General features: G+C 39.1%; 1 protein-coding gene across 6 annotated transcripts in view; it reads left to right on the top strand.

The window, feature by feature from the left end:
• Positions 1 to 19,516, top strand: part of Arhgef6 (Rac/Cdc42 guanine nucleotide exchange factor 6) — a 110,348-nt gene that overhangs the window by 54,073 nt on the left and 36,759 nt on the right. For all 6 annotated transcript variants that reach the window (XM_031362271.1, XM_031362195.1, XM_031362348.1 and 3 more), the window contains 3 exons: positions 7,860 to 7,954; positions 12,223 to 12,318; positions 14,130 to 14,252. In XM_031362271.1, the coding sequence (XP_031218131.1) occupies positions 7,860 to 7,954; positions 12,223 to 12,318; positions 14,130 to 14,252 (314 nt within the window). The remainder of the gene's footprint in view (positions 1 to 7,859; positions 7,955 to 12,222; positions 12,319 to 14,129; positions 14,253 to 19,516) is intronic.

The raw sequence follows: 19,516 nt of genomic DNA, 5'->3' as shown, positions 1-19,516 counted from the left end.
GTGTGTGTGTGGTTCATGGTGTCTGTGTGGGCACATGTGGGGGTCAGAGGACAAATTTGTAGATTCAGTTCTGTCCTTCCATCTTTGTGTTTGAGAATGTCAAGCATGCATATGATGTGTTCTGGTCAAATCTCCCTCACCTTCCCTTCTCTTCAATTCCTCCATGTCTACCCCAGTATGTCTCCCTCGCAGCTTTCATATGGTCTCCTTATAAACCTACCGAGTTCATTTACCGCTACTTGTATTCCTGTGGTTGAAGAATGATTGAAGCATGGGTAACTCTCAGGGCCTCTATCCTGGAAAGAAATGGATTCTACTTCCAACAACTCTCAACTGCTAATAGCTGTTCAGTTAGGGATGGGATTTCATGATCCCCCTCCTATGTCCATGCTGTTAGGTTTTATCTGGCTTGATCTTGTACATGGGTTCTGGGACTAGAATTCAGGATGTCTGGCTTAATGGCATTGGCTTTTACCTACTGAGCTATCTCAGTGAACCTTACTATTCCCACCATCACCCCTTTTTGAGGCAGGGTCTCACTATGTAGGTTTGGCTGGCCTAGAGCCCACTTTTTAGAATAGGCTAGCCTCAGACTCATAGAGCTTTACATGTCTTGAGTGCTGGAATTAAAGAGGAACACTGCCATGCCCAGCCTCACCACCCTTCTTAACCCACAGTATAGAGTTTACACGGGTCTCCATTGACTCTCTTCTCCATATTCTCCATTATTTTTCACCATTGTTCTTCCTGCCTTACTCCTCCACTAATGTCTTCCATTGGAGGGCTTAAGGAGAGGAAGTGATGAGGCTAGATGGAGCTGGTAAGTCTGTGGTATTGTGAATGAGGTTGTTGGTGTTTTGAAAGCCACTAAGTTGGGGGTGGGAAATCAGTCAGTACCCTTGAACAAGGTAGGCAAACAGTTTTACTAGCATGAAGTCAAATATAACATCAATACAGAAATATAATGCCTCTTTTGCTTTCAAAGGGTGTTTCCAACATGCTGTCATTTTCACAGGCAGCAGAATTATCTCAGACTTCTACAATGTAGTCTTGCTTGTATTTAAGGTTTTCTGAGGTCACTATAGTCTTTTTTTACAGAGAACACCTCTATTTTCAGATATTGTTTATATATTTGAGCCTCTTAAGACATTTTTTCATATATTTTATTATTTTTTTGTTTTTGAGACAATGTCTTGTGTCTCAAGCTGACCTAAAATCCACCATATAGTCTAGGCTGGCTTTCGCCTTGGGATCCTCCCAGTTCAACCTCCTGAATACAGAAATTCCCTGTGTGCACTGCCGTACCTCACAGTTTCCTTGTACTTATATGGCTTCTTCCCCTTAGAAAACTTAGTTCTAAAGCTGTATTCACTCCAAACCCTTTCCAAGAAATGCAAGAAATTTATGTTAGGGGAAAATAATAGTCCAAAGTAGAGATAGAAAAATTGCCATCTCTTTTTTTCTGTGAGTTCATGCCATCTGTTCTGTTGTGAAGTCAGGGAAAGGTTAGTTCAGCAAATGGATCCTCACTTGGCCTCATGAAGACAGAGCCAGGGAGGTTCAACAGTGTCTGGACACAGCCTATCTTAGTAAATTTGAGGAGATTTCATCCCATTCAAATTGAACTGCTCTGAAGTTGGTTAGTCTGCCAAGCTCCTTGCCTTCTGACTCACCACTGAGGCCTTCTGTTAGGAGCACATAGCCTCCTCTGTCTGCTTCTCTCCTTATCCTTTCATATTAGATGCCCTGTGCCCTGGAAGAGGGGGGTGGGAGCGAGAGCTCCATTCATCAGCTGCTCTTTTGAGTTTGAAAAAAGCAAGAAAAGTCCAAGTGAATTTAGGAAAGAATCTCCAGCATTCCCGAAGAGCAGTGCTGCTGTCGCAACCACAGCAAGGGCAGCTCTGTGTCTTGTATGGGAAGTCTCCTGAGGTTTGGGAGGAAGTAATGTGATGAGAAAACTTTGCTCCCTTTGTGTGTGTGTGTGTGTGTGTGTGTGTGTGCCTGTGTGCCTCTCTCTCTCTGTGTGTGTGTGTGTGTGTGTGTTGGACAGAAGCATGCATGGCACTGGGGTATGTGGAGATGAAAGGATAACCTTGTGGAAGTTGGAGTCTGTTTTCTCCTTATAGCTTTCCATGTTTCTAAGTCTCCAGGGTCATGTGGCAAGCACCTTTCCCGGGTGAGCCATATTGTTGGCTTTGCTTTGTTTCGAGACAGTCTCACGTAGCCTGAATTTGGTCTAGAACCCTGGATCTTCTTGCCAATAACCACTCTCTAAATTCTGGTGTGCATCACCACACCTGACTTTATTTTCAATGTTTTTTTATTGAACATACATTTTTACAAAATTACTGTATTTATTTAGTAGTGTGCAAAGGCTCTCCCTTTTCTACATTAATGTTTTTTATAATTTTATGGGGCTGGCCTCAAACACAGACCATCAAGCATGCCAGCCACTGTGCTCCACCACTGGGCTATACCCCCAGACCAATATTTTGTATTTTCAGCAATTGTGGTGAAAACCCTCTAATTTGTGTTTCATGATAGGTGGTATTGAGCATTATTATATACATGCTAGTGACTTACATGTTTTATTTTGAAAAAAATGTATATTCAGATTTTTGTGCGGTTTTTTCTTTTGCTCATTTTAAAATTATGGGGCATTCTTTTACCTTTGAGTTCTTTGAATTCCTTATATATTTTGGATATAAACCCTTTAGAGATAATAGTTTGAAAAGATTCTTCTCTCATTTTGTAGGTTGTCTCTTTATTCTGATCATTGTCTTTGTGTATATGTATATGTTCATGCATGTATATGTATGTATATATGTGTGCATGTACATAAGCATGTAGAGACAAAGTCAGTGTTGGGAGCCTTACTCTTTGGGTCTAATTAATTAGTTATTTCATTTTTAAAAATACTTATTTATTTTATGTATGTGAGTATACCATTGCTGTCTTCAGACACACCAGAAGAGGGCATCAGATCCCATTACAGATGGTTGTGAGCCACCATGTGGTTGCTGGGAATTGAACTGAGGACCTCTGGAGGAGCAGTCAGTGCTCTTAACTGCTGAGCCATCTCTCCAGCTTAATTAAGACAGGGTTTCATGATGTAGTTGGCCTAGAACTCAATTCACAAAATTCCCAGAGCTCTGCTTCCTGGGTGTGTGGTGCTACCATGGCCAACCATCTGCCTTACCACCTTATCTTTTAAGACAAAAATTAACTTAAGGGTTTGTTTTTGTTCTTCTGCATGCCTAATTTTTCTAATAGCATTTACTGAGGAAACTGTCATTTCTCTACCCTGAATTAAGATTTTTATTACATTTTATTTACTTATTACTTATTGTGTGTATATGTGTGTACATGTGCAGCACAGTGCATGCATAGAGGTCAGAGGACAACTTGCAAGAATTGGTTCTTTTTTTCTACTTTGTGGGTCCCAGGATCCAACTCAGGTCATAAGGCTTGGCACCTTAACCAGATGAGCCATCTTGCTGGCCCCTTGTTTCTATTTAGTACTTGTTGCCCTTGTTCTTTGTTCTATTTTTTTTATTTTATTCTGCTTTTTTGTTGTTCTAATTGAGTATTCTATATGATCACATTTCTTTCCTTAACATACCAGTTGCTCTTGTGTGTATGTGTGCCTTTGTTGTGTGTGTGTATATGTGTGTGCATGTACACACATGTGTACAGAGAATATAAAGAAATCAGAAAAGGATGTCATATGTTCTGTTCTATCACTGTCATATATTCCTTTGAGCCAGGGTTTCTTAGTGAACCTGGTGCTAGGCTGCTGGCCAGCAAGCCTCCTGTCTCCACCCCCACACAGTGTTGACATTACCAAGTGGCCATGCCTGGCTTTTTATGTGGGTGTCGGCATCTGATCAAATTCTCATGTTTTCGCAGTGAGTGCTCTAACCCACTGAGTCATGTCTTCTGTCTCCTCCTCCTCCTCTTCTTCTTCTTCTTCTTCTTTTTTTTTTTTGAGACAAAATTTGATGGATAATCTTCAGAACCATTAAGCATGACTAGATTTAGCATCACCTAGGAGACAGATCTCAGTGTGTGTCTCTGAGGCTGTTTCCTAAGAGGATTAACCAAGAAGAAAATCCCACTGCGAATGTTGGAGATACCATGCCATGAACTGAGATACAAGAATGAATACAAAGTGGGGGAAAGAAGCAAGTGGAGTACCAGCAGTACCTGTTCACCCTTCCATCTTCCTCACTGAAATGTGGGGAATGGAATATTCTCAGCTCTGCATTCCTGTTGCTAAGGGGCTGTAGTTCTTAGCATCTGTTTGTCTCCCCACTCTTTGGGATAGATGTTATCTATAATCTCATTCCCCACAGATCCTAGCTTACCTTTTTCCTTTGTCCGTATAATCTATGTTAGAAGGAAATAATGACTTTCCTGCCCCTTGGATCCTAGAAGGAAAATTAGAAGTCATCCCTTCTTTAAAGACATATATTTATTCCTTGTTGAATTTCCTTTATGCATACAATGAATGGTGACTGTATTCACTACCTCCCTGTCGCTCTTTTTTTTATATATATAACCCATTGAATCCAATTAGTACTTCGCATAAACATGTCTGCTTTAAAATTTAAAATTTTTCTTAATATTGGCATTTGCATCTATAATTACTTTCTTGAAGCACCACTTTAATTGAAACCAATAAGTTTTTGCTTTATTAAAGAGAAGGTCTAGTGTCCCAGGTGGTCCTTGAACTGCCTCTATAGTTGAGGCTGACCTTAAACTCCCGATCCTCCAGACTCCACTTCCTGAGACTATTTGGATTAGAATTGTGAACCATCACACCCAGTTTATGTGGTTCTGGGAATCCAACTCAGAACCTTTTGTGTACTAGGGAAGGATGCTTCCAACTGCCCTCCAAACCCAGCTTTTGCATGCTGTGTTTGCTTTTTATTCCTCTCAAAGCAGTTTCTAATGGCCTTCAGTACAACTGGAGGTTTTTGGAGGCAGTAACATTTCTCTTTCACCATTGGACTAATTTCAGAGAGTGTCATTACTGTCAGACCTTTAAATTTACATTTCTAAAGAGTAGTTTCTGAGCAATATGGGAACTGAAAATAGACAACAGTGGTGGTCAGTAGGGCCTACAATTTAACCCTTCGCTGTTCTCTGACTCTTTGCCTCTGTCTTTGCTTCTCCCTCTCCCTCTCTCTCTCCCTTCCTCACTTTCTCTCCCTCCCTCTCTCTCTTTCCCTCTTTCCTTACCTCCCTCCTCCCTCTCCCTCCCTATCTCCTTCCTCCCACTCTGTCTCTGTCTCTCTCTGTCTCTGTTTCTCTCTGTCCCCCCTCCTCATTATAAGCCTAGACTGGTTTTAAACTTATCATGTAAATTGCCCTCAAACACTCTTTCTGTCCCAGCTCCCTCACTTGGTGTTGGGATAATAAGTGTTTGCCTTTATGTTTAGCAAACCCTTAGCTTTGGTAACCATTCTGTGGCCTTCTAAGTCACTGATTCCCAACTAAGGTTATATTATCCTTCTGAGCACATTTTTTGATAGTCATAATTGTACTGTGGGATGGTCTCTAGTGGCTAGATATCAGGGATGCTACTTAACTTCCCACAAGACATATGGCATTCCTCTCCCAACAATAACTTCTGGTCTGAAATGCCAATAGATAATATTATTGGGAGAGATGCGTTTAGCCTCTTAAACTGGTCTAAGTGTTTCTCACTTGCCAGTACCTACCTGTGCAGCATCTTATTGCTGCTTCACAATGGTCCCTGAAATGTCACAATCTGAGATGAGGTAGGCTATGCCTTAAAACTGAAGCAGCCTGTCAGCCACTAGCACAGTTGAGACCACCATCCCCCTGGTCAGCTGTTCACCAGAAAGCCAGTGGCTCTTTGGGCCCCTACTTACTTCAGCCACTCCATCATCATCATGCTTTGTCTTGTGAGTATTGTCACTTGTTGGTATCCACAAGGGTACTGTCACTCAGTATCCACAAGGATTGGGTCTAGGGCCTCTTTGGATACAGATATTCAAGTCTCTTTTTTTTAAAAAAAAAAAAAAAAAAAAAAAAGATGTATTCATGTGTTTTATGTACGAGTGCTCTATCTGCATAGACACCTGCATGCCAGAAGAGGGCATCAGATCCCATTGCAGATGGTTGTGAGCCACCATGTGGTTGCTGGGAATTGAACTCAGGACTTTTGGAAAAGCAGCTGGTGTCTTTAACCACGGAGCCACCTCTCCAGGCCCACCAAGTCTCTTATATAAAATGGTCTAGCATTTGCACATGACCTTTTCACTCCTCTCCAGAATTCAGATAATCTCTAGGCTGCCTGCCTGTGTGTGCACCATATGAATAACTGGTACAATGTTAAGAATTGTGATTCTGGAGACTGAACCTAAGGCCACACACATGCTAGGGCAAGTACTCTATCTCTGTTCTACACCTTCAGCTCCCCCCCTCCCCACACACACACTATTTATCTTTATCTGACTAGTTTGCCCTGGTGGCTTTGAACTTGTGGTCCTCTTGTATCAAGCCCAAGAGAGGCTGGGATTAGAGGCTTGACTTATGCTATTATTAGTTAAGGAATAGTGACAAGGGGGAAAGTCCATACATATTCAATTCAGGTGACATTTGGAAAATATTTTCAATATGAAATTAACTGAATCCTGTGGAAGTTGAAGCCCTATAGAGCTCATCTAATAGACACACAGTATCAGGTGTGTTTCTGCCATTTTGGTTGATTAATGTGTTTCTCCTAGTCATATATGTTTCTCCTAGTCATATATGTTTCTCTCTGTCTTGTTAGTTCCTACTTAATGTCTCCATCTTCACATATAAAAGAAGTTCCTTCCCTGTAAGCACATAACCATTAGCATAGGGAAAACTTGTTCAATGAATTAGATATGAAAAATATATAGCAAAATATTAACTTGGTCATGTATAATTGCATGAAATGAAAGTTATTTCTGCTTTCAGAGCAGGCTGAGAAATGGGACATGGCTTGAGATCTGGTAGGGGAGGACAACATGTGGAGTCATACACTGATTGTTGAGCCTATAGACTTTATTATTAGCCAGATGTGGTAGCTTACACTGATAATATAATTTCAGCACTATATATCCAAGGAATGTGGATTATGGTGAGTTTGAGTCCTGTTAGGGCTACATAATGAATTCTAAGCCATTATGGACTAGGGTGAGAATTTGTCTTAAAGAACAAAAAAGAAGTTTGTATTATTATTAGTAACAGATAATTATTGAATTGTTCTCCTCATTAAATTTCTCACAATACAATCTCCTTTTTGAATTTGAAGTGTCCATATGAGAAGACTTTGTTTTTATTGAAAGACCAGGTTTAACACTGCCTAAGAATGTACTATATGGTAAGAATTTGTCTTATCAGAAATAATACACAAACTCCTTGATCTTTTGTATTACAATTATTCTTGAATTCTCCTAGTCTCAAATCTCTGTTTCATAATTTTATTATTCATCAAATGAGAACACTGAGAACTTTATTAGTTAACCTATCCTTTCCCTTGATAAATTTCTTAATAAAATTATTTAAAGCATAAATGTGGCCAGTATTGTGTAAGTGGCAAGGCTTTTCCAGTAGAAGGTAAGTCAGGATAACTGTGTTCATATGAGCTATGTGATATAACTAGCTACTAGATAATTACTAAACTATTTTTTTTAGTGTGAAATAAAGTACGTTTGTGGTCTTGTGTTTTTTACATCTAGTACCAGCCTAAGTAAATTGGGACACCTTTTTCTAGGAATTCCACTTAAAGATCTAAAGCTCTGTTTGACCTTGGACTTGCTTGATAAGGTTATGAGAACTTAATTCTTGTTTCTTCACAGGTGTTACAGAACATCTTGGACACTGAAAAAGAATATGCCAAAGAACTTCAGTCTCTTCTTGTTACTTACCTAAGACCCTTGCAGTCTAATAACAAGTAAGATTTTTTAAACTCGTAGTGAAATAAAGCGAGAGAATCGAATGTCAGCACTTGGAGGCATTACTCCTATGCCACTGAATAATTGATTTTGCCTTTTAAAATAATTTCCACAGATCACAAGTTGCCAAGAATATAGTCAGAGCAACAGCAATTATGCAAGATGTTGCTTTTGGAGAGCCTAGCTTGCTTTCTGCAGAAGTAATAGCTAATCTGAGATTCTGCCTGTGACAATTTGTATATTGGATATTTTTTTTTTTGCTTCTTTTCTATGTACTATTAAAAACATCTCTAACACTTGGTACTAAAAATTGTACATGCTCATAGAATGAAGACTATATTTTAATACAGCTCTATAATATGTAATGATCAGATTAGGGTTATTGTCATGTCCATAAGCTATTTTGAAATATACAATAACTCTTTGGCATCCTTATAACCCCTACTGTGATGTAGAACATTTAAGATATTATACTTTGCATCTAGATGTACCCATGAACCCCTTAACTCTCCTTTTATACAGCTAACTATCCTTCTTATCCCAGGCCTTGGTAACCACTCTTCTACTCTCTGTTTCTGTAGTATTTACTTTAAAAATATTTTAGTTAAAAATTTTTCATACAAGTACGTATTTTATGTGTTAAGCATATTTTCCCACCCCATTATTCTTCTCTTTCTTGTCCTTGTTACTTCCCTTAATTCCGCTACATGGTTTTTCATCTATTTTCATTATACACACACACACACACACACACACACACATACACACACACGCACACACACACAAACACACGATTTTTTTGTATCTATATGAAACAAATCAGAGGGAACACCTAATATTTGCCTTCCTGAGGCTGCCTTACTTTGTTTAATATTATTTTTTCCAATTATATCTATTTCTTACAAGTGACATATCTTCGTTCTTCTTTATAGCTAAACATTTTTTCTTGTACTTAGATAGTAAATTTCCCCTGTGCATTCCTTTTGGCTTGGACACCTGGTTTGGTTCCATTGCTTAGCTCTTGTGAACAGGGTTGCAATACTACACAAAGAGTCCTTTCACTAGTGCTGTTGTATACATCCATGTGCAGGTGTATGGGATCTCCTTTTTAGCTTCCACATTCCCGTGCATTTTGAAGTGATGGGTCTCCTTGTACCATAAAGAAAGAAGGACTCCTTGGTGCTTTTATTCTGAGAGCACATAAACTGGAAATTCTCATGCTCGCTCTGACCTTTATTTGCCAGGCTGGACTTCTTTCCCATGCTCTCAAAGTGGAAAGAGTGTGGCATTTTGCAAATGTTTAGAAGAGCAATTCAAGCCAGCATTTCATTCAGGCGTATGCGAATGATAATGAGATGGAGACGCATTTCTGAAAGCAAACTGTACAATGTGTACTAAACCTTAAATGATTTTCTAGTTTCAGCTAAAGACTGAGTTTTCATGAAAAAAAAGAAAAAAAAAAAAACAGTTAACACTAATAAGCCAAATAAAAGAGACCATTAATTTGAGAGGGAGAGGGGAGGGCGGCAAGCTAGAGGGAGACAAGGGAAAGGGGAAATGATGGAATTATATTTCAATTAAAATATTTTTAAAATACAGACCATTTATTTTTTATGCTTTAGGGGTAGCATATTTAACAAATAATGGCTATCCTTATTTGTTACTTTAATTGATTAAACTTTGCTAGTGATCATGGTCTGTAAGTGAAATAGAAACTTTAGCTCCCACAGTGGAAGACAAAATCCTCACCTCTTCAGGAAGAGCTGACTTTTGGGGAAGTTTATCTAAACTATCAACTTTAGACTTAAATGAGTTTAATGTAGTTAACTGCTTTTTTCCTTTTTTTTTTTTTCTCTCCCGAAATGATGTTGGTTAGGCAAAACATCATGCTGAATCTTGATTCAACTGTTCTCATGGTACCGTGGGAAGCATTCTTCACATGGAAGGGTTTTAGATTCCTGCATTTGGTTTTATTATGTGAAATGTGAAGTGTTATGTTAATCACAGTTCTCAGAGATACAGGAATCCAGCATGTCACCCTTTCTAGTTTCCTGGGAGAATTGGCTGTCTCCATTGAGTAGATAAGAGACTGAAGTCTGGACAGGCTCATCGCTTTGCCTGTCACACAGCCAACAAGCGACCAAACTTGGCTCTCTCATGTCTCCCACCCACCACTCACTATTTGAAATGTACTTTCTGTTTTCTGAAGTGCCCATCCTGGAGGGGAGATGGTCAGATTTCAAACGAGGAAGGGGCTGACTCGAAATCCTGAAAGAGAGCTAGGAGTTGCGAGCGTGAAGTCAGGCCTACCCTCATCCTCACTTTCATACTCATACCAGAGGCGGAGTGTTTCCTCCCACCACAGGGATTTGAGCAAGCCAGGCTGTTTACTGTCTGATGGCAGAGAAGCTAGAAATGTCCCCAGGCAGGCTGCAAAAAGTTCAGGGACCTTGTTTGCTGTGGCTATGACAAAGCAGTACCCAGAGAAACTGGCTGGCTGCCAGAGTCCCCTCAGACAACAGGAGGTGGGAGTTTCCAGTTTGCAGTTCAAGAGGGCAGAACAGCAGAGGAACTTCGAGTGTTTCATGTTCTAAGGGCTACTGGGAATGTTTACTGGGATCTTCCCTTTTAGATTAGTCAGCAGAACTCCTTTGCAAATATTCTCCCACGACTTAACTATGAGATGTATATGCTTTTGAAATTTTGAGACAGTGTGTCTCATGTAGCTTAGGGCTAGCTTCAAGCTGAGACCCTTAACCCTCTTAAATCTGCGTTTTAAGTGCTGGGATTACAGGTGTGCCTTACCACACATATTGTACGATTATATATGTGTGTGTGTGTGTGTGTGTGTGTGTGTGTGTGTGTGTGTGTATTAATTTAATTTTTTTATATTTGTGAGAGTCTCTTACAGGAATACTGTGTTTTCACCCTTCCTCTCCCCTTTCCAATGTTTCCTTCCTTGTCCCCCTGAACCCATTTAGAGCTCCTCCAAAATGTTTGCTGCTGACCTGCCCTCATCTTCACTCATTTCTTAAAAAGATTTTTAAATACACACACACACACACACACACACACACACACACACACACACACACACACACACACTCATATGTAATCTTTGTCTATGTGATGCAGGCCATGTGGGCACAGGTGTTAGGAGGGCCAGCCAGAAGAGGGTGTCAGGTCCCTGGAGCTGGAATTCAAGGCAGCTGTACGCAGCTCCATTGTGGGTGCTGGGGACTGAACTTGGGCCCTGTGCAAGAGCAGCAAGTGCTCTTAACCTCTGTGCCCTCTCACTAGCCTCCTCCCTGGATTATATATTCTGAAGGAGAGAGAATATGAGGCATACCTAACCTCTCAAGTGACTCTTCAGACAAAGTGCTTAAGAGTCTGGTCTCTAGGCTTGGGATGTTTGGTGGGATGCTTGGTGGGATGCTTGGCATGCCAGTGCTTTGCTCTGCCTTGTGCTCTGGTGTTGGGTGATGTGCTTAACTGCCATCTCTGCACCTGTTTTCTCACCGGCAAATGTAGACAGCTGTGGCACTCAGCTCACAGAGTAACTGAAGTTCCTGCTTGGAAAGTATTGGCATGAGTACTCCATGCCCGAGGAGGGTTGGCTCCTGTTCCTAGTGTCACTTACAGTTTGGTAATGGAAAAATGAACAGGAACGCTCCTCATTTAGAGGTGCTACATTGTCATTTAGTTTGTCTCTGTTTGATTCCATTCCACCCCACGAATGGCAATTTCAAACTTCAGTTCTATTTTCTCCCCTCTACTCTCTTTCATAAAGAATGTTTTTAGTTGTTATTTGAATATTTTCATTTCAGAGAAAGCTGATTTTTCTAACCTTTTCCTTCTGTACTTGTTGAACATAAATATTTTAATCACATTCTCGGTTTCTATAAAGAAGATACACCACAGGTGTTTAACTTCTTCCTAATCATGTTGTAATTTTAGTCTATTATTATATTTTGATATTAAGCATGTTTTATTTTTCTCATGGCTTAACAAAACACCTAAATGCCCCTGATTACCACCAATGTTCTTTAGGATCATTGCTCTTATTTTGGAAAAGATGAACAAAGAAAGCAAGCTAAATAAGGGTGCCAGGGACAGTAGAGTTGTTAGGAGCTAAAGCAGCAGGATTTACATTGACTTCTTTCATACTTTCCAGCTAAGAGTGAACTAGCAGTTAACTGGGCTCCAACTGACACAAATTTCCATTCTATTAACTGTAACATTATGTCCTTTTTTAAAAAATAATCAGCCTGAGTACTGTGGAGTTTACATGTTTACTGGGAAACTTTGAAGAAGTATGCAGCTTTCAACAGACCCTCTGCCAAGCCCTGGAAGAATGTGCGAAGTAAGTAAGGCCGTGACTTTGCTGTTCCCTTCCACAATTAAACATTAACTGGTTTTTGAGACAGTGGATCACCTAGACCAGACTGCCTTTGGATTCCTTATATAGTAGAAGCTAATCTTGAACTTTTGATGTTCTCGCTTCCACAGCTAATGTATTGGAATGATGACCTTAGGCCAGGCTCAGATACACTTTATATTTATATACTTGCTGTGGTTTCAACATGTTGTTCCAGAACAAAGTAAACACACGAGGATGAAAAAGCCTACAAAGGCAGTGATACTCGTCAGTGTCAAATCACTAGATGGATATAAAGTTTCACATCCAGTGAGCTGTTTCTAACTTTAATTTTAAATCACACTTATTTTATTTGTATGAGTGTTTGCTGTCATGTATATATTGTGCACCAGAAGAGGGTGTTGGATCCCCAGGAGCTGGAATTGTGGATGGTCACGAGCCACTGTGGGAGCTGAACTCTGGTCCTCTGCAGAAGCCCACTCTCCAGTGCCAATGATAATAGCCTTGATGTTGAGAAGACATTTTATCTTATGTGATGAAGATTATTTGAAAAAATCATTTACATCATTAATTTTAATGACCTACCCCCCCCCTTTTTCTGGCTCCTTGGATTGAGACCTCGTGCATTCTAAGCAGGCTACACTTAACTACACCTCTGGCCCTCAATTTTCCACTCTCACCCTCCATCCCCCATCCCACACCTCCATCTCTCCAGCCTTGTCATGCCTCAAACTCACTATGTAGCTGATGTGGGTCTTAAAATTTAGATCATTCTCCCCCTGGCTTCTGGTATTACCAATACTTACCACCATATCCAATGTGTTTCTTTGTAGCACTCTTGGTCTGTTATATTCTGACTAAAAACACACACAGGATTTGAAAAGGAAAAATACATGTCCTATGTGAATCACACCAGGACTTTTCTAAAAGATAGATTCATTTATACCATATATATTTTTTTTCCTGCAATGTGTGTGTGTGTGTGCACCATGTACATGAGGAGAGCAAGGAGGGAGCTAGATGTCCTGAGACTTTAGTTACAGGCAGTTGTGAGCCACCAATATGTGAGGGTGCTGAAAATTGAATCCACATTCTCTGGAAGAGAAGCCAGATATCTTAACCACTGAGCCATCTCTCTGACCCCCAGAGCTTTGATGACTATCTAATGGCTAAATTGGTCACCATTACATTACAAAGTTCACTGGAATGATCATCTGCCAGTGTATTTTTAGTGTAAAATTAATTTTCTAGAGAGCGTATCTTGTAAAAACTGGTAACTTTTATTAGTCTATGGAAATTGGGAATTGGCTGTTTTCTGAGCTTCATGCAATGAACTTTTTGTGTAAGGTATGCTGTTGAATTCAGTCAGTTTTATCTGTACTTGAACTTGGTATGAATTTGAATATTAGTGTGTCAAGAAAAATTTATACATCAAAGTTCTACTTGGTTTCTTCCCGCATATGTCTGTGCAGCACCTATGCATGAGTCACAGACAGTTGTGAGCCATGGTGTAGGTGCTGGGAAGCGAACCTGGGTTCTCTGGAAGAGTAGGCAGTGTTCCCAACCATCAGGCCATCTTTCCAATCAGGTGACTAGAATTTTAATCAGCCATTAAAATCTGCATTCCAGGGATAAAGTGCTTTCAGTCTACATAAATAAATAAATAAATAAATAAATAAATAAATAAATAATATGATAATTCATCAAAAAATTGACCTGCTTTTGGTCTCAATTGCAAATGACTTTACTTTCTGCTTCCTACTTTATGTTCTACACTTGGCATGTTTTACTTCCAGGTTTCCAGAAAACCAGCACAAAGTAGGAGGCTGCCTACTGAACCTCATGCCTCATTTTAAATCGATGTACCTGGCTTACTGTGCAAATCATCCTTCAGCTGTCAACGTGCTCACCCAGCACAGGTAATGTCCTGGCTTACCCCCAGCATAGCTGTCCTACAGTGAGAGCCTTGTTCAGGCAGACATCTTCTGGAAATCCAAGGTCTCTATACCAACTCTAGATTATCTCTGTTCTATAGGCTAAGACTGAATTCATTGCTCCATGGCTTGGTCATCCACTAATTCAAGAAATAATTTATTGAGCTCCTACTATAAGCAAGATTGTGCATACACTGATGAGCATAGTAGTACCAATCATGATAAAGAGGGTCCCACTCCTTGTGGGAGATAAGGATAATTATCAAGTGAAACACTGTGGACATGTATTGCAAGGGGTTTGTCAAAAGGATACTGGGAGACTTTGCAATGTTTTAATAGCAAATTAGTTGGGTGAAGGGAAGAGAAAAAATCAGGGAAGATTTTGTATTAGTGATTTAACACTATGTATACCAACTATTATTGCTCACACTGTAATCAATATGTATTAATTGCACATATCATTGGGTTTCCCTTTGACATTTCCACATATGCACATATCCTGAGTTAGTCATATCCATTCTCTTAGCTTACTTCTTCCCCATTGAGTCACAGGTATTCAGTATTCAGTTTACTACATTCTGGTTGGTATTTGTTTTGTTTTGATTTAGGATCAGATTTCAGCCTGTAGTTCAAACTGGCATGAAACTCTTGGCAATTCTCCTGCCACATCCTCTCAAGTACCCAAACCACATGGTATTTTTTTTTAATTCTAGTTCCTGAGTCTGAAAAAAATGTGTGATTTTTGTGTTTCTGAATTAAACTTATTTTAACATGAAGACCTTTATTTCTATCTACTTGAGACAAACGACATTCACTTCTTTGTGGCTGAATAATATTCCACTATAGATATATAGAAAGATGTATAAATATAAATAGATATAAAGGCACACACCCCTCTAAACACACACAAAGAGGCAGACTGATTCTATTGCTTAGCATCAGAATTTGAGCCTCAATAACCATGGGTGTGCAGATATCTCTGTCAAGAGCTGCTTTCTTATCTTCCGTTATATACATAGTTCTGATTTTAGTGTTTTGCTGTATAGTGGCTAGACTAAAGTCATTCCCAAAGACATAGATAACATAATTTCTTTTCCCTGTATCTTCTGGCATTAGTTATTGCCTTCTTGATGAAAACCATCTGACTCAGGGTGAGATGGGAATCCTAATACAGTTTTGATTTTCATCTCCTCAATGGTCAAATATTGAATTTTTCCCCATAGATTTTAGATTTGTGCTTTTCCTTTTGGGAAGTGTTTACTCAGATAATTTGTCAATTTATTTATTGTGTTATTTCTTTTTTGGCTAAGTTTAATGAGTTTTTTTTTTTTGAAGCTTGTAGAAAATCTACTTAAAATTAAAAAGAAAAATTCCAGGGAAGAGTAGCTGTAAATCTCACCAGCTGCAGGGAGGAGGGAGTTGTGGAGAGGGGACAGGGGATTGGGGACAAGGGGCAGGGGAGAGGAAAGAGGGGGAGAGGGCAGAGAGGACAGAGAGGACAGAGAGGACAGAGAGGACAGAGAGGAGAGAGAGGGCAGAGAGATTGTCATTTTAGCCAAAGCAGCATGGAGGTCAGCCATGTGGTAAAGAAGCAGACATATAGCAGGAACATCAGAGAAGGAATGGCAATAATTGAAGTATCAGACAAACTATGCTCAGGCTCTGGCTAGTATCTGAAAAAAAATTAAATAAAAGGTATGAGCGTCAGAGTGGCTATGCAACAATGGCACTTTTGAGTTTTTAGAATGCATTTGTTTGACAATGTGGAGGCGATTTCTCTCCCCTTCTCTTTGTTCAGTTGTTTATTTTGCAGTGTAGAAGACTGCTTGTTTTTTAAAAAAAATCTCTGTAGTTGCATATGGCACATCTTGCTTGATTTCCTGGCATATGGGAGTTCTTCTTAGAAAGCGAGTGCCTGTATTTCAGTGTTTCCTCCTAGCAGTTTCAAAGTTTCTGGTCTTACACTGAGGTCTTTGATCACCTTTTGAATTTCTTTTTGTGCAGGGTGAGAGATATGGACGTTGGCCTATGCTTTGACATGCTGCTTTTAGCCAGTTTTCCCCAGTTGTTGTTTCACTGGTCCTTAACATTTTCTACTACTATCTGTTTAATCAACTAACATTCCCTCCAAACTGTACCACTTCTGACGGGCTGACTGATTCACAAGTCTCAGGAAGTCAAATGGGTGAACAACAGGCGAGGTAGGGAACCTAACACTTGCTGTGATCTATGTGACAGTTCCTTTAACCATTTGCTCCAGTACAGTTGCTTTTGAGCTTGTAAAAAAATAAAATTGAATGATACCTCCCATCAGAATATGAATAAGTCTTTACAGAGCTGGGAAGGTGGCTTCATGGGTCAAATACTTCCCACACAAATATAAACACCTAGGTCGGAATCTCTAGCACTCATGTAAACAAAACCAGGTATGGAGGTACCTGTCTTTAATGTCAGCACTGGGTGAGAAGAAACAGGCAGAGCCTGGAGTTCAATGGCTAGCTAATCCATCAGAACAGGGAGTCTCAGATTGAATGATAAGCTAAGAGAGTGACTCAGGAACGCATCTGATGCCTATGTCTGGTTTCTACAAGTATACATGCACATACAACCAAATGCACGTGCGCACACACATAGTTGCACAGGTACACACACAAATGCACATATGTACAAACATGAAATGGAACATGAACACACACACACACACCACTACCACCACCATCATAAATAAGTTAAAAAGAGAAAGTGTATTTTTAAAAGAGTGGATATTAGAAACATTATAATGCAAGTGGCTCAACTGCTTAAAGGGAATGTTAGCTAATAATAGCACTGAAAATGTACCAGGCATGCGGTAGTAAGAGGCTATGAGGAAGTTACTATTATTACCATCTCTGCTTACAGCTAAGTCACTGGTAGGCTCAGGCTGAGTAATGTGCCCAAGGACTCATAATTGTTAAGTGATAGAGTTAGAAGTCAGATCAGTTGGGTTTCTAAAGGTATTTTTTTTTAGTAAGATAGATATTTTACCCACAAATGATAATATAAATACAGTTTTGAAGAATTATAATAAAATATGTACTCAGGAGTCCACCACCACCAACTTACCCACAGTCTGCTGAGAAACTTCCAATTCTTCTCATCCCAAAATAAAGAATATGACTTGATCTTAACTGTATTCACAGAATTGTGCAATTGTCAATGTTAGAATATTTTTAGCACCCCCAAGCAAATATATCTTTTAACAGTCACCTGATGTATTCTAACACCAATTAACCAAAGGTAACCATGTTAAATTACTTCGATCACTAGGCATTTACTTATACTGGATTAGGTATAGGTACACTCATATAATATGTACCTTTTTTATATCTGACTTCCTTCACTTAGCATTTTGCCTTTTTGTCTTTTCAGTTATATTTTTAGGTAGCAAACACAATAATAAGTTTTATTATAATTATATGTGGTTATGTTTTCTTCTTTGCTATCCTTTTAAACCCATTTCTTTCCCTGCAATCAAATCTACATTTGTGTCACAAACATATATTTAAATTTGTGTGTGTGTTCTGCATATGAATGTGACCCTTTCCTCTGTTGGTTCTTTTAACTGTTAACTTGACACAACCTGGAATTACCTAGGAAAATTTATCTAGCCCAGACTAATCGTTGGTAATTGTCTTGATTATTAATTGGTGTAGGAAGACAGAGGCCACTGTGGGTGGTACTACTCCCTAGGCAGGGGTTCTGAACAGTGTAAGAGAAAGTAAAACTAGCTGAGAACAAGAAAGGATCCATGTGTTTATCCTTTCTATTTTTGACTGTGGAAGTTTTACTTTAAATTCCTGCCTTGACTTCACAATAATGGACTATATCCTAGAATAATAAGCTAAATGGACCCCTTGTCCTCTAAATTGCTTTTATTCAGGATATTTTATTATAGTAATAGAAATGAAACTAGGGACAGTTTGATTTCACTAACAAGTCTCTTCAGTTCCATCCACGTTCATTATGGCTGTACAAAATCCCACTGTGTACATATACCATAAATTCTTTATCCATTCTTTAGTCAATGAACCTCTAGGCTGCTGCCATTTCCTGGCTGTTGAGAATAAGATAGTAAAGAACCACCATGTGCAATTTTATGAGGTCCCATTTGTCAATTCTTGATCTTAGAGTTTGAGCTATTGGTGTCCTGTTCAGGAAATTTTCCCTGTGCCTTCTTCTAGTCTTACAGTCATAGGTGTACTTATAAATGAAAATAATTAAAGAATTCTGTTATATAGATACCCACATATTTTTCCATTCATGAGGGATGGATCTAGAACTTATTTTTTTCAAGAGATTTATTTTCATATTTCTATCCCTATATGAGCTTTATTTTTACCTGATAAATAAACATAAAAGTTACACATGGTTACAGGGTACCATGTAATGTTTTCACACACACACAGTCTAATATTTACATAATATTAAACACACCTACATACTGAGACATTTAACATTTCTTTATGATCAAAACTTGTGAAATCATTTCCTCTATTTTGTTCTGTGCACTAGAACAGCTTGCTCCTCTCTAGGTAACTTCACATTCATGGCTTAAGCTTTTCCCCTCCAGCTCCATCACTTTTTCAGCCACACAAAATCATTATTCTACTGTCAATTTCCATGGGGCCAGCTTTCTAAAATCCCACGTGGGAGTGAGATCATAACATTTTTTTCTTTCTTTGCCTGGCCTTTTTTCACTTAGCATAATTATCTCCAGTTCCATCTATGTTGTCACAGATAATGGTAATTTGTTCTTCTTCTTTTTTTTTTTTTTTTTGATAGTTTGAATACTGTTTCTTTATTCACCCGTACCACGTTGTCTTTATCTGCTGGTTAGTGGACACCTAAGTTGGTTCTATTTCTGGGATATTGTGGATAGTGTTGTGGTAAACATGGGAATCGAATGTTTCTACAACAGACTGATTTGATTTCCCTTGGACACATATCCAATAGTGTTTGCTAGATCATATGGCACTTTTTTTTTTTTTGAGGAACCTCTGTACTTCAAAATACTGTATTTTTGCATGCTATCTGGGCTAATTTACATTCCATCAACAGTGTGCTGGGCTCTGGTTTTTCCACATCCTTATAATAATTTGTCATTTATTTATTTTACCATTTGGTGGTTGATATTTTCCTAGAGTAACCCTTGCCTTTCCCTGGTTATTTGTTGGACATTTGTGTGATCTTCATTTGAGAAATGCATATTT

The sequence above is a fragment of the Mastomys coucha genome, chromosome X (genome assembly GCF_008632895.1).
Source record: "Mastomys coucha isolate ucsf_1 chromosome X, UCSF_Mcou_1, whole genome shotgun sequence".
In the NCBI taxonomy this organism is placed as follows: domain Eukaryota; kingdom Metazoa; phylum Chordata; class Mammalia; order Rodentia; family Muridae; genus Mastomys; species Mastomys coucha.
This window is presented reverse-complemented; position numbering and strand designations above follow the sequence as displayed.